Source organism: Temnothorax curvispinosus, unplaced genomic scaffold (genome assembly GCF_003070985.1).
Source record: "Temnothorax curvispinosus isolate PA1 unplaced genomic scaffold, ASM307098v1 QBEX01017734.1, whole genome shotgun sequence".
NCBI classification, from domain to species: Eukaryota; Metazoa; Arthropoda; class Insecta; order Hymenoptera; family Formicidae; genus Temnothorax; species Temnothorax curvispinosus.
Window position 1 is genome coordinate 295,391 of NW_020227514.1, and position 27,953 is coordinate 323,343.

The following is a 27,953-nucleotide window of genomic DNA, read 5'->3' on the forward strand; positions in this document are numbered from 1 at the left end:
TCCGTCGAAGACGGATAAGATTAGAGACGATAACGAGGACGAGATTGGATAATATGTGCTGCGTGTGCTCAGAGATGACAGAGAACAGAGTTGACAAGAAACAGTGCATTTTGTGCGAGCGTAGGACACATAAGTGCGTGCGCTTTTCTTATAATTATTTTTCGCCATCGTGTTTTTAATTAATGTTTCCATTTTTCTATTAAAAAAGAATTAATAAAATGTATCCTATCATTTTTCATGATCGAAATTATGAATTTTTATTTAAAATCCAGTCCGAGAATGGAGTGACAACTCCGCCCCGGGGGTGTGACAACTCCGTCCCGGCAATTTTGACATTTTAATTTTTGCACCTTTGTCGTTTTTACTCTATATTAGTTGAACAAAGCGACGTAACGTTACAGCGTCTTAACTGGAATTCAAAACGTGATTAACACGTCGTTGTCACGTAACTAACAGCCAAATTCCTGGTGACGAAGACGTTGCAGTAACGTATATTTGTAACTTTATGCGACGTGTTGAGCACCTATTGGCGATCTTAAAATGGTTGACTGGTTGTGAAAAATCAAGATTGATTTTTACTATATTATGTATATAAAATACTTGACAGACAAGTATTGTTGTACTTGGTTGAAGCAAAAATTAAAACAAACAAGCATATGTCAAAATGACATCAAAATTTGGTCATAGACGACTAAAAATAACGATGACGATATTTCAAGACACGAAAAGATGTGATTTTATGACCTTTTTTAATGACATTTTAATGACATTTTAATAATGTAGAGGATTGTAAAAATCACAAAATTATATACAAAATTATAATTAAGAAATGTATTATTTAAAGAAAGTGTTATTTTGTCATTTTGACGTCTTTGGACCAGTAATCACCAATTTTTTACGTCATTTTGACGTAGGTGTAGGTATGCTACCTAGGTTGTTTTAATTTTTGCTACAATCAAGTATAATAATGCATTTTAATCTGTCATGTATTTTATCTAAGTAATATAAAAAAACCAGTTTTAGTTTTTCAAAAAATTGTAATTATATTTATAGAAAATTGGTTCTTACTGTATGTTAAATACAATTCTGGTCCAAAGACGTCAAAATGACAAAATAATACTTTTTTTAAATAATACATTTTTTAATTATAATTTTGTATATAATTTTGATTTTTACAATCTTCTACATTATTAAAATGTCATTAGAAGACCAAAAAGATCGTAAAATCACGTCTTTTTAATGTCTTGAAATGTCGTCATCGTTATTTTTAGTCATCTATGATCAAAGTTTGACGTTATTTTGATTTTTGACGTATGCTTGTTTGTTTTAATTTTTGCTTCAACCAGGTACAATAATACTTGTCTGTCAAGTATTTTATATACATAATATAGTAAAAATCAATCTTGATTTTTCACAACCAGTCAACCATTTTAAGATCGCCAATAGGTGCTCAACACGTCGCATAAAGTTACAAATATACGTTACTGCAACGTCTCTGTCACCAGGAATTTGGCTGTTAGTTACGTGACAACGACGTGTTAATCACGTTTCAAACTCCAGTTGAGACGCTGTAACGTTACGTGCGACGATCGAGTTAGCACATCATAGCAACGTGCTTGCTGCGTACGGTGCTGTCAGGATATGGTTAACTATTTATTTTTGCTTGTTTTTTGCTTTTACGCCGTTACAATAATCTTATCGGTACATCCATAATCATTCAATATTTTCGACATCTCTTTACAGCATTTTAGAGCAAGAAAATTAGCAAAAACTTCTGGTATATTAGTTTTTTGCTTACGCTATTCTATAAGTGTTTTTTGGGAGTAGTAAAGTAAGGGAGTGTAAAGTCAGCACCCTCATTTTTTATATTAATTTCCATTCTTGTAAATGGATATAGGAACAATAAATTCGAGACTAAAGCAATAAATTAGTATTTAATTATGCCATATATCCGAACTTCTTTTTTTAATGGTACTAGGTTCACAAATAAGTTGTGTATCTATCTTTCTTTCTATTTTCTATAAAAAATGATGTGTTGGTAATCATTAAATTTGTTTTAATATTTCCTACAATATTATGTAAAGAAAATTAAATAAAACTGAAGATTAAAGGCGACCTCACCGATTTCAACGACCTTGATATATGTTGTCAAGGTCATGACCCCGAGTGACCTTTAGAAGGTTTTAGCCGTCGCTCGCTATTCGTTAAAAAGTTATTAACAAAAAAGTTTGGAAAATATAGCAGCTATTTTGAGTATTGGAAGGCATAAAAAACGGTAATTATGCAGTAATAGGGACCACCCTCCGATGACCTTGACTTTGACATATGTTGTCAGGGTCACCCTCCTGACTGACCTTCGGAAGGACGCGCTTTAAAAGTATTTAAGTGTTTAAAGCGCGTCAACTAACTTATGTAGGTTAGTTGACGCGCTTTAAACACATAGGTTAGTGACGCGCTTTAAACACTTAAATACTTTTAAATCGCGTCACTAACCTACATATAGGTTAGTTGACGCGCTTTAAACACTTAAATACTTTTAAAGCGCGCCACGAACCCATGTGACCGCAAAGGGGTGATAAAGAATTACAATAAACTAAGTAGGTTTATATATTTCGAGCTTGTAAAGCGCGTCACGAACCTATGTGGCACCTCGTTTTGCGTGGAAAGTGTATGAGTGAACTATTTCGACATATATATTAGTCATTTATGCCTTCCAATACTCAAAATATCTGCTATATTTTCCAAACTTTTTTTGTTAATAACTTTTTAACGAATAGCGAGCGACGGCTAAAACCTACTGAAGGTCACTCGGGGTCATGACCTTGACAACATACATCAAGGTCATTGAAATCGGTGAGGTCGCCCTTAATCTTCAGTTTTACCTCATTCTCATCATCAGATTATTATTTTTAGATTATCGATTAATTATTTTCTTATCTTTAGGTTTTCTCTTTACTGAAAGATCTGAATAATGCTTAATAAAAAAAGTTAACGTATCCATTGATTGCGTATTCCCCACACAGCACACTTTATCTGAGGGACGTCCTACAGATAAAGTGGGATATCTCAATAACCGGTGGATATCCAGCGGATGCACAAATGTCCCTCAAAATATCCTGTGCTGTGTGGGTCCAGTTTGAGAACTTCTGATATTTTTATTAAAATACTCCAATTATTGAAAAATATGTAGATGCAAACATATATTATATAAATCACGCTTATATAAAACCTGGTAGCAATAAACTTACTGATACATATACAGGGTGTTTAAAAAAAAGTCCCATATTTTGAAAGCAGAAAGTATTCATCAAAATAAGAAGAAAAAATATTCAGTGAATATGGGTCCTAAATCAAATCTTGAGATATGGACTAATCTTATTGTATACTATAGGAGGTATTCAATGTTGTTTCCATTCATTGTCATGCATTTTAAATAAAAAAATACACATTCCTACAATGTCTCTATGTCGTCGATGGATGTTAAATACACCAAGGTTTTTAAATAATAAACATTGTCCTCTTCTTATATTAGTTGTTATTTCTACAGTGCAGTAAGGTTTAATTGTTAGTCATTATCAGGTATCAACAACATATAAACGTTGTATTGTATAAACATTTGTATTTTTTTATTTAAAAAGTATGAAAATGAATAGAAACCACATAGAAACTTCTTATAGTGTACAATAAAAATTGGTCCATATCTCAACAAGTATTTGATTTAGGACCCACTGTTCACTGGACATTTTCTTCTTATTTTGATGAGTACTACCTGTTCTCAAAATATGGGATACTTTTTTTAAAACATCCTGTATGTCATGAACTTTATATCAATTCTTCAAATACATATACAATTGCTAAAAACATGTAAATACATCCAAACTGTTCCATTAAATATTAATATTATCTAGTTTGATGATTAGTACAACATGCAAGCATGCTAAGCATATATAAATTATTACTTCGCACATCTTTTTCAATTATCTTCTGTACAGGGTATTAAAAATCAGATCAATAAAGGGTCTTATAAGAAATTGAATTTAGGACAAAAAAGTTCCTATAAACTTTCCTATAAACTTCTTTGTTTCAAATTCAATTTCCTATAAGACTCTGAAGTTTCATTGACCTGACCTAGAACACCCAATATATGTATAATTATATAATTTTGCATATCATATATACCATTCGCTTAATTAATTTGTTAAAATTTAAATATTTTTCTTTAGTTATGATTCCATATATAAAACTGTTTATAATAAATTGTGAGAAAAAATGGAATTTGAGTCTAATAAATACTTAATCATTAAAACAAAATATTTACAATAATATATCTTAGAATATATAACAAAAAATATATAACAAAAATATTATGATTAATTATATATGTAATACATTATGTAATCAGACTAAATATAGTGTACAGGTATATAAAACCATACGTTTTGGAATATGGTTATTCAATTACAGCCTCTCAAAAAAATTACTGTTTTAATATTTAGAATTAAAATTTGTAGCAGCAGTTTTGCAACTTCTTAAATAATCCAGATGTGATATTTAGTAATTTAACATATATTTATATTAATTCCTTATAATAAAATGATTTATTTATAGTCGACTAGAGAAATAATATAATAAAGTGATTTATTTAATATAATAAACTAATTATCTATTTTGATTTTACGTTTTTGTATCGTATATATGTCATTTCTTCACTTTTCTCTAGTAAAATAAAATAATACAAAAAATAAAGTTAAAATTATTAATAATTTTCTCAAATATTTTGTTCGAGAATTTTGTATTATATACATAACAGTAAATGATTCAACGTTTTTACGCAATTTAAGGCTCCTGGTCCCTGAGCCGAGAACTCTGCGTTGACGGTGGCGACGCCACTCTCTCCTCTCACTCTCTCCAATGGAGAATTCTGTCTTGTGACATGTTGACAACCTATTTTGTTGTGCGTGCTATTTCTTTATTATTTGCTCTGTGCTTGTGCTCTAACGTTTAACGTATTCGTGAAAGTCGTAAAATTGGCCGAAAAGTAAGATTTGCATGCGGAAGGAACGTTTTCACCTCCTTTCGATAGTCGTTAAACGGCTGTTTTTCCCGTATGTTTAGGCTTCGTTTTATGGCTGTTTGTTTATTGTCGAGGGAAAAGGGTAGTTTTCGGCCAATTTTGGAAGTGTTCTGAAACGATCTATAGTGATGTTTTATTGAAATGTCTTTTTATTTGAAAATGGCATGCATAACAAAATTGGGTGTTTTCCTCGCCTCGATAGTAAGAATCCAATATGGCCGCGGTGACTACCCAGGAGCCTTAAACGATAAGTGTGAAATTGATTTTATTTTTTGAAAAACAATGATTATGGAAGCTTTCCAGCAAGCAACACAAGTCAATACAAACATCGTTCTATGTTTCTTTTTTAGCAATGAGTAACAAAGATAATATGATACTTGTGCCGACTTTTGTCGCTTGCTGGAAAGCTCCCTGTACCTGCGCATATATACATGTATATGTACATATGCGATGCAAATAAAATAATTTATTATAATTTTTTTCTTTTTAACGCCAATATAAACGAGTGGCACCGATAAGGAGAGTCAATAACTGAAATGATTAATAGAAATCCTATTTTATTGCTTGGAAAAATTTGCCATAGTTTCTAATGTTTCCAAAGTTTTCCTTCTAACAGCACTTCTAATTTTTCATTTAAAAACAACTTGCTCATCATATCACTCATCATATCCTCATTATTTAGTTCATTTCCTTCCTTCATTTAATGTTTTATACCTAAAACTGAGATTGCTTTTAAAAGATATTAGAGACTTAAGTCGCGAAAATTTTGCTGCAAACTATACTGGAATAGTCAGAAATATATACAGGAATACTTTATTCTAAGATCCTTTTTCTATTTTTTCTGTTATCATAGTTTATTTTCCATTAAACTATAATTCTCCTCTTGCACTGCTTTCTCATTATGGTTTGTAATTAAATATGACGAGTTAATTATGTTAGAATGAAAACATAAATTATAAAATGCGCATATAACATTTTCATCTTGAGCATTAGAATAAGAGTGAGGACAAAAAAGCAACATTTTGGAATAAAAAAAATATTCATGATCTTAGAATGACAGAAGTTGACTGTAAATTGCAAATTATTCTCGCCCGAATTGCTGACAGCGTCACTCGCTATATCGATGCTAAAGAGCATAATTTAAATAAAATAAAAACATTTTTATCGTAATTACTGCAACTTTGACTTTTTTTTAAAGCAAAATCAATCTAATTATTCAATCACCAATCTAAGTATATTAAATTTATAAAGAATTAATATAAATAGCATGCATTCGTAAATAATTTCGCCAATCACTTTGCAAGATTGTTTAGACTTGACATATAGAAAAGCCACATCTAAATTGATCAAGGTTGAAACTAAATTCTTTAGAATTTTAAGGAGCAGGGGAAGGAGGAAATGTCAGTACGTCGTTCGTGAATTCCGGATACTCGGAACTCGTGTCTGAATCAAGATCGGAATTGCTAGTAAATGTCAGGCTAGAACTCGGTGCACTTTCCGGCCAAGAAAGCAGATTGTTTCTGGAAGAGAATGGTGGCGATAGTGAGTTCAAGAAACTCGTCGATGGGGGCGGTGACTTTCCGCAGAGTTCAACTGCGGACAATCCCTTAGCGGAATCAGGATGCAGAAATGAAGTCTTATTTTTGAAATTCAAACGTAGATTATGCTGAATTTTCTTGTGTCTGCGTTTGTAACGCAGACGACTCCTGATGTCCGTCTCTGAGTGTGAAATCGAATCCGAGTCCTCACTAGAATCGTTTTTGGGATGAAAAGATCTGCGTATATTCTTTATTGGAGGTTTCCTACTCTCCGACAAGGATGATGTCCTATGTCGATAAATGGCGGCGCCAGAAAACTTCTTCGCAAGCATATCCAATTTTGGTAGCTCCTTTCTGATAGGATCGTTCTGATATAATTTTGGCGGCTCTAAAATGTGTTGATGTAGAGTTGGACTCGTTGAAGGGTTTGATTTTTTAATCAAGTTCAGTTTCGTATTAATCGGCGATTGATTTTGTAATGGAATGTTCAAGTCCAAATGCTTGGGCTTTTGAATCGGTATGTTTAAGCTTCGCAAAGATGTTTGGGATGACGCTGATAAATCCAGATTTCTCATATTGGAGACCAGCGACTTTGGTAACGCTGTTTCTAAATTTCTCGAATTTTGTGCGATATTCTTGCCTAATTGTATCATGTTCTGTGTCAACTTGCCCAAGCCCAAGTTTAAATTTTGAGCTTTCTTGGAGTCCAAGTAATTTTTTACGCTCTCTAAGCCAGAAATTTCACGTTGATATTTTTCAGCTAAGAGTTTACTATTAAGTTCTACCTGACTAGCTTCGACATCAGATTTTCGTCTGAGACGTTGGAAATTTACTCGCAAACTCTCGGAGCTGCTATATATAGGAGATTCCTTTTTTTCTGATTCAGCAATAAATATAGGATTGCTGGATATTACAAACGGAAAGCCCTCGTGACTGTTCTGGTTTTGTTCGACTTTACGAAAGCTTTGTATGTTTATTTTTACCGTCTCTATATTACTTCTTGGACTGGACTCTGATCCACCAGTCTTCATGTTAGTCTTAATACTATCTGATGAGTCGTAGACGGTGTTCATGTTTTGACTGGATTTCCTTGACACAAAGGATACGTTTGCGGCTCTAGATTTTGACAGGTCAATTTTCTTGGTAAAATTTGTGATGTTCATTTTTGTAGATTCAGCAAAGGTAACGGGAATTTTCGGTCGCGTACCAAGATCCAAGTTCGTCGTCTTATCCCTCGCTACGTCAAACTTGTCCGGCTTATTGCAAGGAGATTCAAAGTTCGTTGCTTTCCCTTTCAAAATATCAAAATTTTCATCAGGCTGCGATTCGAAATGCATGATATTACAATCCTTCAGTTCACAATTGCTTAATTTATTTTGCAATACCTGTTTAGACCTAACACCGGCTGACGAGCTTTGTTCTTGAATGTTCGAATAATAAGTCGATTTATTAGGCTGTTCTAAATTATTAATTTTATCATATTTGTCCAATTTTTCTTCTCTAAAATATATCTTTTTGCTGGTGCATCCTGGAGTAGTTTCATCGTCACAGTATTTCGGTTGTTCAAAATAACGTTCAACGTAACTTGTAGATACTCTCTTTATATCGCATGGGAAATCGTAATTTGAATTTTCTATATTAAATTTCTTACCGTTCTGATGTCGGACGTTTAATTTGGTATTCGCATCAGTGAGGCCCTCGCAATTTAGGTGATCTTTTCTATTTCCATTCTCCAAGAATTCAGTTGACTTGACTAAATTCTGTTTTGTTGTCGCATTTTCTAATGTATGTGTATTCAAGTCAATATCCATGTATGAAGCCCAGGCACTCGGTTTTGTCAATAGTTCTCGCGATTTTGCGAAACAAAACTCTGCCGATGCCTTATCCCACAGAGGAAGTTTCAAAGTTGACGGAGCGCCAAGGGATTCTATGCTAGATACCGTGGATGAGAGAGATTGCAAGCTTGAGCATAACCACTTTATGCAGCGCATAAAAATTTGATGAAGATAGCATGCAGGAAAATTAGTGAAAATTGATAGTAATTTTGATAGTAGGTGGTGGTTTCAATAAATCAAGCACATGCAAAAGTGTATCACATAAAGCAAGACGCACAACATATACACATGGCATTTCACAATTGACAAAAATGTTTGGAGTTTGCATTTGTCGTCATTAAATGAAATTCCATTTGTCGTGTAGTTAAGAATTTAATGTCAAATTATAAATAACAAAAAATATAGAAATTAATAACGGTAAAACACGAAAGAAGGAAAGGGTCAGAGAAAAATCGACATTAGTTGTGTTGTGAGTGATTAAACATTAGATAAGAATTTATGGATACAATAAGTCGACCTCAAAGTAAATTAATTATTGTACAAGGGTGCGTAAAACAAAATGTCGAAATATCTTCATTACTCTTAAACATACAAAAAAAGAGACAATTAAAATTACTCAATTTAAAGAGGAAAATATCACTTTCCTCAATGTTACAATGTGTTCTAAAAATCGGCTTCTCAAGAACAGAGCCATATATTCTTTTAATACTTACTTTAAAGAAAACTTTATGATAAATTCACACAATAGTAATGTATTATTAATTACTATTAAATTATGTGTTATTTATTTTATGTGTAGTTTACTTTAAATAGATAACGTGCGCAAAATATTTTTACTTTAATATAACAGGTATAAAAAAAATAATATTTGAGGAAGTTGTTTCTTAATATACGTCATAATGTTTGTTTTACATCTATATTATATTACATTTTTAACTTCCTAATTCTTTTCATGAGTTTTATTTCAAAATGTACTTAAAATGTCATTAATGCAATTCTTCATTGAATAAATGAATGAGTTTTTGGGATAGCAGTATAACTTGTAATACTATATCTGTCATCGTATACTTTCTTGCGTGATTCTTTATAAATATTGTTCTTATGCTTTACGAAAAAAACTAAGGCGCAACTAACGGACTCACTTTCCTCGAGAAGTATTCCATTGAGTCTGATCTAAGCAAATTCAGAACTGTCGTGTCAATCTCATAAACCAAAACAGTTATGGTAAATATATCGAATAATAGTTATTTGTGTAACAAGTGCTGTAAGATGAAAATTCACGGGTGCGGAGTTGACGCACGAGCCTTAAGGCTCGTTCCCTGTTGGCGGGTGAACAATCCGACGCTTGGCGAATTCTGCTTCGCAATGATAGGAAGAGCCGACATCGAAGGATCAAAAAGTGACGTCGTTATGAACGCTTGGCCGCCACAAGCCAGTTATCCCTGTGGTAACTTTTCTGACACCTCTTGTTGAAAACTCTTTAAGCCAAAAGAATTGATAGACCGTGCTTTCGCAGTCTCTATGGGTACTGAACATCGAGATCAAGCCAGCTTTTGCCCTTTTGCTCTACGCGAGGTTTCTGTCCTCGCTGAGCTGGCCTTAAGGCTCGTGCGTCAACTCCGCACCCGTGAATTTTCATCTTACAGCACGGCTTGCACACCCTATTTTATGTTGCAAGTGCGTGGAAAGTGGTCTATCACGCACGCGTAGCGTGCGTAATGGGCTACTTTCCATGCACGTGTTACATAAAAGACCAAGTTCCTATGACCTTGACCTTGGCATATATTATAGAAGGCACTTTCCTGAGTAACCTTCAGAAGATTTTAAGATTTTAAGATTTTAATTATCTGTTCTTTATTAAAAAGTTATTAACAAAAAGTTTCATTAACAGAATATAATTTTTACATGGGTTTACAATTTCCACGAAAAAGCAAGGTCCATTCCACACCACCAGGTGCTTATAGTGCAAAAGGTCTATGATTGTACGGTCTTACATGGGTTTTCAACTTATCACGCGAAACGAAGTTCACCTCATCCCACCCTCATCCCATGAGGTAAATTCCATGCTTCGCATGGAAAGTTGGAAATCTATGTGAAATTATAATATAACAAAAAATCAATAAATATATGGAATAATAAAATGTTATTCAATATTTAATTGATCTAAAGAATATGTTAAATTCACTATATTAAAAAATATCAATGCATTCATCATAATTATAATCTTTTAAACATAAATTCAGCAAGATAGTCTATGAAGTGGTAATCACATATAAACAGAGGCACCATACATCATTTAAATTTAAATAAATGGATGTAGGAAGTGTAGGACTAGATATGGATGTGTGTACTGTTTATCATTTAAAAATATACACTTGTGTAAAAATTTACAGTAAATATGCAAAAGGTCAGTACTCACCGATTTTATCGCTACTTAAATATGTTGTAGGAGAGGTCTTTCTGAGTAATTGTACGCAAGAAATAAGTAGGGGACGGCATTGGTTTACAAGAAATAGCAAATTAAAGTTTCACAATTTTATAATTTTTTTTTTAGGTATTATAAACATTAGTTCTAAGAGAAGTAATTTGCTGATATGTACGTATAGATAGTACACGTGTAGGCAGGGGAGAGCTACCGCCTTTCCCCCGCAAGTAGGGGTAGGTGGGGGTGGACCTTGGTTTGCATGAAAAGTTAAAAACACACCTATTTTTTCTTCTTTCGTCGCTTTGTATGAAAAGTTGCATTGTGTACAAATACTTAATATCTATAACAGAAATAATTTGTTAAAGCAGAGAATAGTTAGGATATTGAAAAGTATATATATAATTTTATATTTAAAAAAATATATGAATACAAAGTATTCTCTGCTTTAACAATGGCAAAAGCATAAGTTGTTGTTTTTTATTGTTGTACAATTCCACATGAGTTTGCAACTTTCCACAGGAAGTGAGGTTTATCCCATCCCATCCCACCCCACCCCTGCTTCCCCTATAGAAATTTCCCAAACATTCCCAAGTATAGCTAAGATTCTGATCAGATTACCCAAATATATCTCAAATAGGGTAACATATTGTGATTCCAATTAGGAATCCCATTCTTATCCCAACTATAAAAGAACTTCAGGAAAATGTTGGGCAGAGCAAATAGAATCTGTCTGGATTTCCCATTAAAATCGTAACTTTATTTATTTGGTTAATCAGAGTAGATCTCAATTAGAAGATACGAGAGCGTTCCGCGATCGCAAGCGCTATAGTAACGCACGTTGCCGCTACGCGGCTACCACGCGCTAGCATTTCTCGTAATTAAAAATCATCATACACTAGTATAAGAAGCGAGCCTGTGAGATGCTTGATTATGATATTCTTTGCTGCGGATCAGCTTATAAGTGATACCTACCTCCGGTATCACATATTCAAAGTGTTTAATATATTTTGTTCAATTTTGGTACAAAATGTAAACCAGAAAAAATGTTTGGGAAAACGTTAGGGTAATTAAATGGGATCTGTCTGTGTTTCTTATTTAGATTTGCATGTTTCAAACATTACACTTCAAATCAGAACCTGCATAGATTTTCCATTTACAATATATTTATAAATATAAATTCTTAAAAAATGTAAATGCTCAAGCTGTATAGAGCAAAACAAGGTCTATCATTGTACAGTTCGGGTTTTTAACTTTTCACGCGAACCGAGGTGCATCCCTACTCACCCCTGCCTGCGGGAGAGGGGCGATGGCCTATATATCAGCAAATTACTTCTTTTAGCATAAAAATTGTGAAACTTTAATTTGCTACATCTTCTAAACCAATGCCGTCTACCACTTTTTTCTTACGTAGAATTACTCAGAAAGACCTACAACATTTAAGTGGCAATAAAATAGGTGAGTACTGGCCTTTTATGCATATTTACCGCACCTTTTTTTTACCTTTTTTACCAGACCTGCGGCAATAAATTCAGGCATTGTGGTACAGCAAGAATTCTCAAAGAAAATCTTTGATGATGAATATTAGTCTCATGCACTCACACATTCATATTATGTCATTTAATAAAGGCTAGGCGAGAAGGAAATTTGGTCCCTTAGGATCGTACCATAAACAAAATACTACAGACATCTTGAGTGGACCTCTTGACCAGTCGCCTAAGAGTCGGGCAGAGCAAATATCTCGCGCAAATATCTTCTACACAGATGCTACACTCACATTCAGATAATAGATATCAAGATATCCCACATATGTGTTGTCTGTTTGGAAACGTAGGATTTTGACTCAAGCTGAAGATCCATGTTTATCAATAGCTAATTAAAATAAACAAGATAAGTCACGTCGCAAATGAGTGTAATAAAAAAAAGAAAGGAAAGAAAAAAGTGACCTAAGTAAATCCTTTATTTAATAAAATTTTAAAAAATTTGTTAGAAGTGTACAAAAAAGAAAAAAATAATCGTTTGTCGTACATCTCGTATTAATCTTGAACTAAATTTTTGTTTATAAACAAACTAGTTATTATTCTATTTAATTCAATTTATCTATCTTGTTGAGATTTAATTTAATCTAAATTATTTGATCCTTGTTACTAGTGCTTGAAAATTTTAAATAAGTAGCTCTGTGATCACCTAGACCGACTTATTGATTTCTTGTTGGATACCATCAACTTTATATTAAAAATAATAATTTACTTTTTATCAGTATAAATCTCTTACATCCAAGTCTAATTACGGTATTCTTTTGTCGCCCATTGTCCCCTAGATCTCCAAAAAGGGTCCTAAGTCCTAACGCCAGTTTTTCTATGCGCCATATTTATTTATTTGAAATTGCGTATTCAACCCTTAAATAATAAGTATAAAGAAATTTTACATAAAACCTTTTTATTTTTCTATAAAAAAAAGTAAAAATTGTCTATTTTTTTTACAGTTCTATGAGAAAATTCCCTTCAGTTATCGTACAGTTATGTGTAGATATATATTTATAACTTCTAAATTAACCATTTTATTGTCTTCTCTTATAAACACTCCACAAAAATTAAACGAACACTTTTTCTTTTCTTGGAAAAAAAAAATTCGCTTGCAGCTGTAACTTCGTTAAACATGAACATAATTTTAGTTTAAAAAAAAATTTTAAAGTTTAAAATTTCTACTTTTGAAAGATTGCTATGAATTTTTAATTTTTGTGAGTTTGGTAATTTTTACATATAGAAAACTACACAAGCTGGACAAAATAAAAAATTTTCTTCTCACTTTGTGGGCCAGTCATGTGCACAAAAAAAATCAGCAAATATTTTTGGATTTTTAACGTGAAAGCTTGAAGTTTTTCATACAAAATCTTTTTTAAAAATGTTTCTACAATTTTTTGTTACTGAGTTATTGGGGATTGAATAAGAAATGAGCACTTTGAATTTGATTGCTCATAACTCCGTTATAAATCAACATACCGCAATTCAAAGAACAGATTCTTAAAGCTGGATCTTTGCTCTATCAAATGATATAATTGCCAAATCTTTCTAAATAACATATTTACGTAAGATTTATTCGTTCTCCTAACAGTTCCCATAACCTCAATTTTATATATCTTTCTTAAGCAATTTCACAATCTTTTGTAAGTTTTGCTCCATAAAACCAAAGTAAGCATAAAAAAAATCTCATAGCTATTTGGCAAATTTTTTTTAATGCAGGAATTGTAAAGGTACAAAGAAAAACATAAAAAACAAATTTATGTTGTTGTTCTGCACAATTGTTTTCTGAGTCAAAATAAAAAAGAGAAAAATTGCTAATTTTTACATTATTTTCATCCATTTTTATCATGTCTACCTGTTATTTAAAAAAATTTGGCAATTATATCATTCAATAGAACAAAGTTTCAACTTTAAGAATCTGTTTTTTGAATTGTGGTACGTTGATTTTTAACGGAGTTATGAGCAATCAAATTCAAAATGCTCATTTCTTATTGAATCCGCGATAACTCAGTAACAAAAAATTGTAGAAACATTTTTTAAAAAAGATTTTGTAGAGAAAACTTCAAGCTTTCACGTTAGAAAGCCGCAAATATTTGCTGATTTTTTTTTGTGCACATGACAAGCCCACAAAGTGAGAAGAAAATTTTTTATTTTGTCCAGCTCGTGTAATTTTTTATATGTAAAAATTACCAAATTCACAGAAACTAAAAATTATTAGTGACTTTTTAAAAGTAGCGATTTTAAGCTTTAAAATTCTTTTTTTTTTAACTAAAATTTCGTTTATGTTTAACAAAGTTATAACAGCTTGAATTTTGTCTAATTTTTTTTTTTGAAAAAAATACGTGTTTTTTTAATTTTTGTGAGAAGTTTAAAACTATTTTCTAATGAATTTTTTTCTGCAATCAGTATTGCTAATATTTCTATAACTTTTCATCTAGTTTATAACTACTAAAAGTAAACATTGTTTACGAGAAGTAAATGTTTTACTGTACAACTAATATGTTATTAAAATATTGTTCAGTCTTGTCATTAACAAAAAATATTCATTAAAGAAAAATTATACATTGAACCTATATTACTTTAATTGAATTCATTTATATCTTCTTTATTATAGAAAAAGAATATTATCTAAAAGATAAGTCAAGCACATAAACAAACATTACAAGTATTACCTATACCAGAAAGTAATCTTCTCTGTTACTTTTTCTATATCTATATTATAATACTTTATTATATATTTAAATAAATGATGCATTAATATACATCATTAAATTTGTTTTAAAATTCTCTCTTATGTAAATATTGAAAAATATGGGGACGGCGCGTGCCACTCTTAGCCGCTAGGGGCGCTAACAAAATTGGAGACGCACCGAGCTGTCACCGCGAGTACCGAGCATATCGTTAACGAGAAAATTTGTGTACATAAACGTAAATATTTCGGAATTTTTTAACATGCCGGGAATGTGTGTGGCATATAGATGTAAAAATAAGGGAGAGCATTGGTTCCCGAGGGACAAGATGATGAAAAAACGGTGGATCATCACTGCTATAAAACGCGAGGATTTATGTCCGAATACAAATTCGCGACTAAACATATGTTTCATTATATGTCTATTAATTTCATTGTAAACTCACTACTTTCAAAGCCGGTGGTAATATAATCCTCAGGTCTAAAGTGGTTTGTGCACAGCAAATTTGTATTCGGACATAAATCCTCGCGTTTTATATGCGGTGATCTATCGTTTTTTCATCATATCTTGTCCCTCGGGAACCGATTCCCTCCCTTATTTTTACATCCATATGCCACACACACATTCCCGGCATATTAAAAAATTCTCCAAACCTCTCTACTCATTAAACGTAAACATTATGACACGTCTCCATTTTCGGTGCTGCCCTCTGCGCTGAGCTTGTCATCTCGCCGTCCCCATTGGCAATGCAAAGATTTCGCAAGCGCTCCTGGTGGCAAAATGTGAAACTGGCGTAAAGCAGACAGACTGGTTGTAGGTTAGCTGTGGTTCAACTCTGTTCAGCGTATCGCCTTGTACATAGTTGTAAATAATCGTTATTAGTTTAGTTATCATTTTTCTTGTAATTTTGCGTGAAACGTCGGCGGATCACGATCAATAGAATTGTGCGACTCACCTATCGGTGCTGCCATCGCCCATCCGCCGATGGCATCCACTCCCCCCAAAAAGGGAGCAACTACTCGCCCGCGGCGACATGTTCCAGGACCGCAAACAGATTCGCCCTTCAAGCCGTCTTACGGCACACACTCTTTGGCAAGCTGTCCTACGGCACACACACATACATACACACACACTCAAGTCGTCTTACGGCACACACGCACTCATCGCTAAGAGATCTCGGGGCACATCTACGGCACGCGCCGACTCGAATCTCCGGAAAGCCACTCGATCCTCCTGGAGTGTGAACTTTTCCTGCCTTCTTACTCATCTGCTTGCTGCCTCGCTTTGCCTGCTGCCTTGCTCACTGCTTGATGCCTCGCTTTGCTTGCTGCCTTGCTTTACCTGCCTGCTGCCTTGCTTGCTTGCGGCCGCCTGCCTGCTGTTCTGCTTGCTTGCTGCACGTGCCTGCCGAGGAAGGAAGACATCCCTCCGGGAGACGGCCGACCAAACGGTGAGTCGCTTTCGCTTATTCGTTTTATCATTAGTCGTGAGGGGATTTTAACTACCTCTCCTCTGGTTCTTTGAGCAAACGCGCTAATTTCGCAAATCTTGCCTCCGGGGCGAAACACTCCCCATTCAAACTCATATCAATAAATTCCTGATTTTTTTATTGATTTATTTACATTTCTATTAATATTGCACCACTAATTATAATATTATAATAATAAATAAAGATTAGATGTTTGCCATAATTATGTGAATAATTGTTATAATTTTATACTATAAGTTTATTTACTTTTAATGAAAAGAAATAAAATTGAAATTTCAATGGAATTAAATAAAATAAAATCAAATTGTGCAAATAGTTGTGTTAGAAAATTTAATAAATGTGTAATTATAATATTTAAGAAATTTTGTACTGCTTAAGGGTTGCCACTGACTTAAAGATTATGACAATATTTAGTCATGTGATTTAAAATTGGTAAGTTTTGTACAATAAAACATTCCCAAAACAAAATATTTTTTAATGTTATTGCTCCCTACTAGTGAAGCTGTTCCTTTGAAAGTTTGGTTTGTATCATCCTTATTTACAACTTTCCATTATAACTTTCTTTACTAAAGAAACTATTCTTAATTTCTTTTTATTCATACCTTAAAATAACATGATGAAACAAAAATAAGATTTTGCTCCAACAAGCTAGTATTCATCGTTTACGAATTTTGGCTTTTACAATTTAAATCTGTCTGATTTACGTTAGTTCAACTTGCGACCATCAGGCGCACTGGGGAGAATCTTTGCGTCGCCAATATAATTATATTTTACAAAGAAAATTAATAAATTTGAAAAACTAGAAAACAGTAATTTTGAGAAAGTAATCTTTCTCCATATAAATGGAGTAATTTCATTACTGTCATTTTTATGTATGTTTAAATATATAACATACACATAGATACACATAGATATTCTGGTGTTTTGGTTTAGATAACCATCCTGTACATAGTTATACAATCATAATAATATACCTACTTTTCATTTCATATGACGACAGGAATTAACTACGTTCCATAACAGTTTCAAAATTATTTCACATAATGTATGTATATACATGTATACAGGATATATATTGTACCTATATAGAATGTTTTAGGTGAGGTCAATAAAAATTCAAGATCTTATAGGAAATTGAATTAGAACAAAAAAGTTCCTATAAATACAGGTTCGGAAACGTTTTGTTAAAAAGTTACTAGATTTTTTGCCCGTGCTTCGCGTTGGCTCAAAATCTATTCCCCTCTCCCCAAACTCACTCAATAATTAGGAGCATCTTTGATATTCTTTCTCCTCAAACTCTAACCTACATCTCTTCGAATTTTTTTTTTTTAAATAAAAAATAATAGATAATATAATAGATGCAGATTAGCATATTGTCAAATATTTCAAAAATGTAATCCTTTATATAAAAGTCTTTAAATTTTATTTTTGCTCGTGCCTCGCGCGTTTTTACCCTCCGTTGATCCATTATTAACTCTCTTTTATTTTCTTCTATTTTATTTTCTTTTTTCGAAATCATCGAAAACTTAGAAAAATTTGGCACTGGTTTCAAAAAAATCAATTCTTAATGAAAAATTATCCATTAATAAAAAAAATAAACTTATCCTCCAAAAATTAAAAAAATTTTGACTCCTATTTCATATATAATTCTTTAAGATATGGTTAATTAATTCCCGAAAAATTGTAAAAATTTTGTAACCGGTTCCCAAAAAAATCGGTAACAAAAAATTATACACTTTATAGCAAACCCCAGGAAATTCTACCTTTATTTCATATACAATTCTTTGAAATTCGATCAATTAACTCCCGAGAAATTTGAAAAATTTTGTAACCGGTTTTCACAAAAATTGGTAACGAAAAATTATCTATAAAAATTATCCATAAAAACATTTAGCTTGATATCTCAAAATTTACGGAAATTGGAGCAGAAATCGGAAACCTTTTTATTATTAGCAATTTTTCTATAAATTCATCGTAGCCATCCTAAAAAAATTAGAAAATTTTGAAACCGGTTTCCAAAAAATTGATTATGAAAAATTATACACATCTTCGCCATCCCCGAAAAATTAGAAAAATTTGGGCATTGTTTTTAAGAAAGTAACGAAAAATTATCTTTAAAAAAATTTAGCTAATATCTCAAAATTTGAGGAAATTAGAACAATCACGTACCTACATTTTTTTAAACAAAAATCGAAAACCTTTTTAGAAAAATTGGAAAAACTTCGTAACCGGTTTCAAGAAAATCAATTCATTAATGAAAAATTATCCATTAATAAAAAATTAAACTTATCCTCCAACAATTAAAAAAATTTTGACACGACTGCTATTTCATATATAATTCTTTAAGATTTGGTCAATTAATTCCCGAAAAATTTCAAAAAATTTGTAACCGGTTTCCAAAAAAATCGGTAACGAAAAATTATACATTTTATAGCAATCCCGGGGAAATTCTGCCTTTATTTCATATGTAATTCTTTAAGATTCAATTATTTTCCGAGAAATTGGAAAAATTTTGTAACCGGTTTCCAAAAAGATCGGTAACGAAAAATAAAACACTTTATATCACTCCCCAGAAAATTCTACCTCTATTTCATATACAATTGTTTGAGATTCGGCCAATTAATTTCCGAAAAATTGGAAAATTTTCTGATACGAATTTCCCCAATCCCCGGGAAATTCTACCCCTACTTCATATAATTTTTTAAGATTTGGTCAATTAATTTCCAAAAAATTGAAATAATTTTGTAACCGGCTTTCAAAAAGATCGGTAACGAAAAATTATACACTTTATAGCACTCCCCGGAAAATTCTACCCCTGTTTCATATATATTTCTTTTAAATTCAGTCAATTATTTCCCGAAAAATTAGAAGAATTAGAAAAATCGGTTTCCAGAAAATCGGTAGCAAAAAAATGGCCACGACATTTTCATCCCCGGGAAATTCTACTCCTGTTTCATATACTTTTGGTAAAAATTCGGTCCACTAACGAATGAGTAGTTCGCGTACATACAGACAGACAGACAGACAGACGTGACTTATATATATAGATATAGATAAAATATATAGATAATAAACTTCAAAAAATCATGTTTTTTAAAATAATTTTTAAAAATAACTTCAAAACTCTTTATTTATATGAAAAAAGTAACAAAATAAATCTGAATGATTCAATAACAACCTAAATTACATCAATTTTTTTAAACGCCTTATCAGAATTAAATAAAATTGGTGTAATTTAAGTTATTGAATTACCTATCAGATTTATTTCGTTAGTTTTTTTCAAATAAATAAAAGGTTTTAAAGATATTTTAAAAAATCATCAAAAAAACGTGATTTTTCGAAGTTTAATAGCTATAACAGTTTAATGAAGCGTTTTCAGACTTATGTTTATGGGAACTTTTGTTCCAAATACAATTTCCTATAAGACATTGAAGGGGAATGGTAATGTTTAAACGGCCGAAAATTGGATAAAATTCAAATGTCGTTTATAAACAAACAAATAAACATACATAATTTTCTTTTGAAGCATGTTATTAGTGTTTTCTTAACGAACAAAACGAGACGTAAAAGTCTTAAGGATATAAATAATTAAGGGTGATATTGATGATTGAAGGCAACCGCACGATTTGCGCACTGCTCTGTTCTTGCCATGATTCCTGGTGAACAAGATAGACTTTTTCAATTTTTTGGTGCCATTTTGTTGGTAAGATCCCTCTCTATAGACTGAACCTAAAGTCTGAAAAAGTACGTCAAGTTTGCAACAATGGCAGCTAAAAAAAAAAAAATTTCAAAAAATTTAAGTTATTTGTAGTTAAAACAGTTACAAAAAATTAATCTTTGTGCACTAAAATAGGTTCAGTTTACGAAAAAATCCGTTATCTTCATTAAAGAAAAAAAAACCAAGTTAATATCTACAGCCGTTCGTGAGTTATCTTAAAGAATCACATTACCAGAATATGTAAAAAACCAAAAATTGAATTTTTCGAAATTTCAAACCTTACCATCCCCTTGAAATTTTATTGACTTGACCTGGAAATACTCTGTATACATATAAATATGTATGTAAATATGTATATACCATGCGTACCAAAAGTTTCGGAACGGCAAATTATCTCTGAACGTATTGGATTATTGGAAAAATGTTTCAGCTGGGCTCAACATGGGCCTCAAAGCCAAAATCTAATAAGATCGTCGACTGGTTCCCTTTGAACTCTCCAACTTTTATCTGAAACATTTTTCCAATAAAACGATATTTTTTTAGATAATTAACCGTTCCGAAATTTTTGATATATGTATATAGGTATGTCCTAGAGCGATCATTCGTTAGCTTCAAATTGCTCTTATTTAAAAAGTAGTGTTCAGACGCAATTTTGTCAGAAAAAAAATTGTTTTTTTCGGCACAGACAATGACGTTCAAAAGTTGTATGGTTTCGAGGGGCACATAAGATGGTGTCATTAGTTTGACCTTGAATAGTTGCTTGAACTATTCAACAGTTGCTCCGCTCATCTTGCGGAGATGGAATGGGCCATGGCAAGACTGAAACACAAAACTAGCGGAGGCGATAGAGTCAATTAGAGTCACAGCCCAAATGCTCAAGAACCCAGGCCCAGAGAGCACGCACATGCTCCACTTCATCTGCCAGAGGGTCTGGAGTACTGGACGATGGCCGGATGACTGGTCTGAGTACTACTTGTCTCTCTACACAAAAAGAGTTCAACCCGCAAATGTGAAAATTACAGAACAATATCACTGTTGTCACATGCTAGTAAGATACTCTTGAGTATAATTAAGGCAAGACTAGAAAATTACATCGACCGGCATATCTCAGAAAGACAGGCTGATTTCGTCAAAGGAAAAGGCACACGCGAACAAATCCTCAACGTCCGACAGCTGATTGAGAAGAGCAGAGAATTTAATGTGCCATTACTGATGTGTTTCATTGACTATGCCAAGGCGTTCGACTGCGTCAGCTGGAAGAGAATGTTCGAGGTGATGAGAAAGATGGGAGTTCCTGAACACTTGATACTCCTTGTGCAAAACCTGTACCTGGATGGCACATGTAAAGTCCGACTAGAGGATGCCACTTCGGGGCCTTTCAGCGCACGAAGGGAAGTGCGACAGGGCTGCATCTTATCACCGAAGCTTTTCAACTTTTACGGCGAATATATCATGCGCAAAGTGCTGGAGGGCTGGACGGGGGGGTGTCCGGATAACTGGGAGGAAGATCAGTAATCTCAGGTTCGCGAATGACACCACGATTTTGGGTGCAACCAAAAGCGAGCTAGCGGAGCTGCTTCGTAGGGTGGAGGTCGAGAGTATGCAACTGGGACTCCACATAAACAGAAGCAAGACCAAACTAATGTTCATCGATCGTGCCGGGACCCTACAGCGCACACACGAGCTCCGTGATTTGGAGGTAGTTTCGGACTTCGTATACCTGGGCTCCGTAATCAGCAATGATGGAAGCTGCGACAGAGAAGTAAGCCGCCGCAGCCAAATGGCAAAGAATGCTATGAGGCGACTCGGCAAAATCTGGAGGAATCGTGGCATGAGCAGGAAGACCAAGGTCCGACTAGTCCAGTCCCTGGTTTTCTCAGTGTTCCTATATGCTGCTGAGACATGGACACTGAAGGCAAAATTGAGGAGCAGAATAGATGCATTCGAAATGTGGTGCTGGCGGAAAATGCTGGGTGTGCCTTGGACGGCCCATCGCACAAACGCATCAATTTTGCAAGAACTCGGAATTCGAACTCGCCTGTCTACGATCTGCCTAAGGCGTATTTTGAGTTTCTTCGGACACATCTCCAGATGCGAGCCAGACAACTTAGAGAGACTTATGATCGTTGGTCAGGTCGAGGCGAAAAGAAGCAGAGGCCGATCCCCGACCAGATGGGGCAATGCCGTCAGAAGGACCACACAGGGACCTATCCACGAGGCGATGCGCCGAGCTGAGGACAGGGAATCATGGCGACAGATGGTCCACGATTCATGTAATCACGATCCTCAGTAATGAGGGACCGACTAGATGATGATGATGAGTTGCTTGAAGGTCACCTTTATTTTTTTAAATAGAACCTCCCATATTGTAGTATATTCTTTGATAGGACATAAAATAAGAAAAATTTTGGCGCAAGTTAGAGGTCGATACGTTGACCCATTCAAAAGTTATTTAAGTTCAAAAATTGACTTTTTCGAACTTCAACCCTAAATAACTCCCGAACGGGTTAATGTATCGACCTTTGGTTTGTGCCAACATTTTTCTTTTTTATGCCCTTTCAAACTATATATTACAATATGGGGGAGTTCTACTTCAAATTTTTTAGTGCCCCAGGAAGTACCAACTCAAAAATTTCAAATAGAACCCCCCATATTGTAGTATAACTTTTAAAAGAGCATAAAAAGGATAATTTTTGGCGCAAACCAGAGGTTGTACGTTAACCTGTTTGGGAGTTATTAAGGGTCAAAGTTCAAAAAAACCAATTTTTTACTTTAAATAACTCCCAAACGGGTCAACCTCAACGTATCGACCTCTGGTTTGCGCTAAAAATTTTCTTTTTTTTATGTTCTTTCAAAAGTTATACTACAATATGGGGATTCTATTTAAGAAATTAAAGGTGATATTTATGTTACCTTCAAACGACCATTCAAGTTCAAATCATTACTATCATCTTATGTTCCCCTTGAAACGGTACAACTTTTGTCTGAGACATTTTTCTGTATCTTTCGTATTTTCCATATCTTCCATATTTTTCGAGATATTTTGCCTGCGTCTATTAAAATGACTCACCCCGTACATGTATATATAAATTATGCGCTGTAATTGTACGCTGTAAGTTTGGTAATTTTTACATATAAAAAACTACGAGCTGGACAAAATGGGGAATTTTCTCCTCACTTTGTGGGCCTGTCACGTGTTCAATAAAAGTTTGTAAAAATTTTCTGCAAAAAACTTCGTGAAAGCTTGAAGTTCTCCCTACAAATTGTTTTTAAAAATAATGGAATAAATTATTGGATCTGCCAGTGCGTAGATATAATAATCGAGATTAAGCGACCCAACTGGCCAATTTCTATTTATTCATTCGTCTCACAACGTTTCGACCCCGATTGGGTCCTTCTCAAGTGAGATTATACATTATTACGCAATAATATCATGCGTCGCAAGACGTTGCGCCCAAACCACATCATGCAAACGCCACGCTAGAACGAACAAATTGTCAATATAAGTATGTCAGATATCGGGGTCGAAACGTTGTGAGACGAATGAATAAATAGAAATTGGCCAGTTGGGTCGTTTAAACTCGATTATTATATCTACGCACTGGCAGATCCAATAATTTATTCCATTGTTTTTATTCGACACCTTGGACCAAAAATATGGTGTTTCATAGCAGTAGAGGATACTTTAATAACATCACAAGACGGTTTGGAGTTAAAAACACAGTTCTTTTGAAGTCTTGGATTGATACCAAACAGAAAATTAACGCAGCGAGTGAACAACTGACATTCATGCTTCGATGCAGGAGATACGACGTATTACCTCCACATATTTACCGCCTCCGACTCAACATCGAATTCCACAGCAACAGTGTCAACCACGACTTTGAACGATTTAAGAAGGTTGTACAGAAAAAACTTCTCAACTTGGAAATTAGCGATACAAATTGCCATTTAAGTTTTATACGCTCGAAAGTTATTGAGATTGAGAATGGACTACGTGCTGGCTTACCTCATGACGTATTAACTAATTTTTTCAATTATAACAGTAATTTTATATACAGACAAAAAATGACGGTTAGAGTAAGACTCATTAATAAATTTAACGCGATTATGTCTACACAGATTCCTCTTTATAATTCTTTTTTAAATTTTGACCATAGTAAATGGATAGTAAATACCAGTAAGAAACACATTCCTGACAGGGTCCTGAAATTTCTAAGTTTAGGCGATAGATTCGCTCTTCCTATCAACCCGAAAGATAAGGCAGACCGAGTGCGGACAAGTGTAGATATAATCAAGAATTTTGAGTGTAACGTCCGTAAATTCAATGAAGATTGGTGGAGGAAGCACGTACCCGTATAGCTAACTCATTATATAAATTTTCAAGTAACGACAAACACATCAAGTATATAGACAAATACATATTGCAGGAATTTAAATATTGCGCAGGGTTTCTCCGGGAGAATAGTGATATCTTTGTTACTAAAGCTGACAAAGGCCAAGTTACCGTAATTATGGATAAGAATACGTATTTTAATCAAATAACCGGGTTGCTCAGTGACAGTTCTACATGTAAAAAATTAAATAAGAATCCGATTAATAGAATAACTACAAAGATTAAGGAACTAATTAAAACTTGGTATAACAAAGATATCATTACCGAAAGTGGATATAAACGACTTAATTGCACTAATGGGAACCTACTTCGTTGTTATGGACTACCGAAAGTACATAAAAATGGCTTCCCACTCCGTATTATCGTATCCGCGTTGGGAAGCCCATTGTATGAAATAGCGAGATTATTTCACGATACTCTTGACCAATCTGTACCTAAACCTAATTCACATGTCAAGGACAGTTGGTCTTTCATCGAAATGATTAACGGTGTGAGAATTGACGATGACGATATATTGGTTTCGTTAGATGTAACCGCACTTTTTACTAACATCCCTAAAGAGTTGGTCATCAAAGCTATAGAAAAACGTTGGAATCATATTTCAAAGAATATATGAAACTCAGTCTTCCTCAGTTCACACACGCAATGGACCTGAGCTCTACCAGTTTCTGTTTCAACGGGCGTTTTTACGAGCAAATTTTCGGTAGTCCGATGGGATCTCTCCTCTCCCCAATTCTCGCGGATCTAGTTATGGATGATCTAGAAACACACTGTCTGCAGTCGCTCAGTTTTATTGTAACATTCTATCGTAGATACGTGGATGATATTTTTGCGGTGGTCCCTAAGTCGAAAATTGATGAGCTCCTCACGACATTCAATAACTATCACTCTAGATTAAAATTTACGTATAAAATAGAATCAAATTGTGCATTAAATTTCTTGGACACCACAGTGATTCGAGAAAAGAATACATTGATAACGAATTGGTACAGAAAACCAACGTTCTCGGGACGTTACGTCAATTATTTCTCGAATCACCCGTTTAAATATAAAATCAACATTATAAGGAATTTAGTGGATAGGGCGATTTTACTCTCGGATAATCGGTTTCACTCTAATAACATTTCAACAGTTAAAAAAATACTTTTAAACAACTGTTTTCCGATTGATGTCGTCAATAAATACATTAATGTCCGTCGAGGCAAGTTAACAAAAAAATTGAATAATCCGATTGATGAGAGTGCAGACTTGCAAGCGCGGGGAGATCCTGTCAATTGTGTAACGATACCGTATGTCGAAGGCTTTAGTGCGAATATTGAGCGTACAATGAGGGAAAGTGCTGTGAGAGGTGTCAAATTTAAAACGCTTTTAACGATTCCGAGGAAGCTATAGATTGTGTAATTAAGAAAGGGAAGGACAAATTACAACGTTACAGGCAGACTAATATTGTATATAAGTTAGATTGTGTTAATTGTGACTCTTGTTACGTCGGACAAACAAAGAGACACCTAGAGACTCGCATAAAAGAAGTGATGTCAAAAAGCACGTAGATAATCATTCGGTTGTAACTAAACACCGTCTCACTCAAAACCACGATTTTGATTAGCAAAATCCGAAAATCCTGTATAGCGAGAGACATTTCAGAAAAAGGGAGATTTCTGAAATGTTTTTCATTAAAAAGAATAAATACACTGTAAACCTTCAAAAGGATACGGAGAATTTGCCCACGATATACGATCGTGTTATTGAGGCAGTATAATAAGTGATAGAGTCGGATCTGTTTCTATTGTATTGTTTATGATCTGGTTTGTTATTCCTTACTTTCGGAACACGTCTTATTGTAATTGGCATTTATCATTGTGACTTTGAATATGGTACGGAATCGAGCCAGTGGAGAAAATGGACAGTCCGTTTTTCTTCGGAATTTGCGTGGCGACTCTCGGAAATTTGTTATTTTCTTTTGACGCACTTAATATGTAAGTTCTCACGATGTACTTGCGATATGTCTCCCACTTTTTCATAATTTATATCTGACATACTTATATTGACAATTTGTTCGTTCTAGCGTGGCGTTTGCATGATGTGGTTTGGGCGCAACGTCTCGCGACGCATGATATTATTGCGTAATTATGTATAATCTCACTTGAGAAGGACCCAATCGGGGTCGAAACGTTGTGAGACGAATGAATAAATAGAAATTGTTTTTAAAAATGTTTCTAAGATTTCTTGTTACTGAGTTAGTGCGAATTGAATAAGAAATGAGCATTTTGACTTTAATTGGTCATAACTCCGTTAAAGATCATCGTAACGCAATTCAAAAAACAGATTTTTAAAGCTGAAACGTTGCTCTATTGAATGGTATAATTGCCAAATTTTTTAAAATAATATGTAGACATGATGAAAATAGATAAAAATAATAAAAAATTAGCGATTTTTTTCTTTTTTATTTTAACGCAGAAAACAATTGTGCAGAACTGCAACACAAATTTATTCTTTACATTTTTTTGTACTTCTAAGTACCCTGCATTAAAAAAAATTTGCCAAATAACTATGGATTTTTTTCATGGTGCCTACTATGGTTTTAAGAGGCAAAACGTACAAAAGATTGTGAAATTGCTTAAGGAAATCCTGGAGCGACGGTAATGACCGATATTTATAGGTGTATGATTTTCTTCGAATTGGCTTTACAGATTTGAAATCCCTTTAACACGTTTAAAGTACATAATACAGAAATGATGGGTGAAGTAATAAATTAATGACTAAAAACTTAAAAGAATTGAAAAAATTATATTTGATACTACTTGTACCTAATCTTTTGTACCTAGAGTTGTCACTTCATGGAAACTTTTGTTTAATATACGAATTATATAACTTACGTTTACAAATCGAAAGTACCCCACTAATTGAACTAAATCAAAAAACAACGTTGAATAATCATTGAAACTAAGATTAAAAGCCTATTAAGAAAGATTTTCATTGATCGCAGATTTTATGCATGTACATACACACACGCAGTGTACATGGCGTTGTAATCTGACAAGGACAGATATCTCGTAGGATCTTGTTGGATAAAGACAGAATAAACAAAATAATCAATATTGCTTCTTCATAGAGAAAGCTTTGTGATGGTAAAAAAAATTTTTTTCGACATTTTCATGGAAATAGGTTTAGAGTGTTCTAAAATGTCGAAAAATCGTATTAGTAAAAAATGTCCGGAAGTATGTGTGTGTGTGTGTGTGTGTGTGTGTGTGTGTGTGTGTGTGTGTGT

At 33.5% G+C, this 27,953-nt stretch overlaps 1 protein-coding gene across 8 annotated transcripts in view; it reads right to left on the minus strand.

Annotated features, from left to right (window-relative positions):
- Window positions 1-27,953, minus strand: part of LOC112467652 — a 139,890-nt gene that overhangs the window by 21,843 nt on the left and 90,094 nt on the right. For 5 of the 8 annotated variants that reach the window (XM_025036348.1, XM_025036350.1, XM_025036347.1 and 2 more), the window contains one exon: window positions 5,312-8,588. The exons of the other annotated variants lie outside the window; for them this stretch is intronic. In XM_025036348.1, the coding sequence (XP_024892116.1) occupies window positions 6,450-8,588 (2,139 nt within the window). In that variant the 3' untranslated portion in view covers window positions 5,312-6,449. Of the gene's footprint in view, window positions 1-5,311; window positions 8,589-27,953 lie in introns of those variants that run through there. 8 annotated transcript variants of the gene reach the window in all.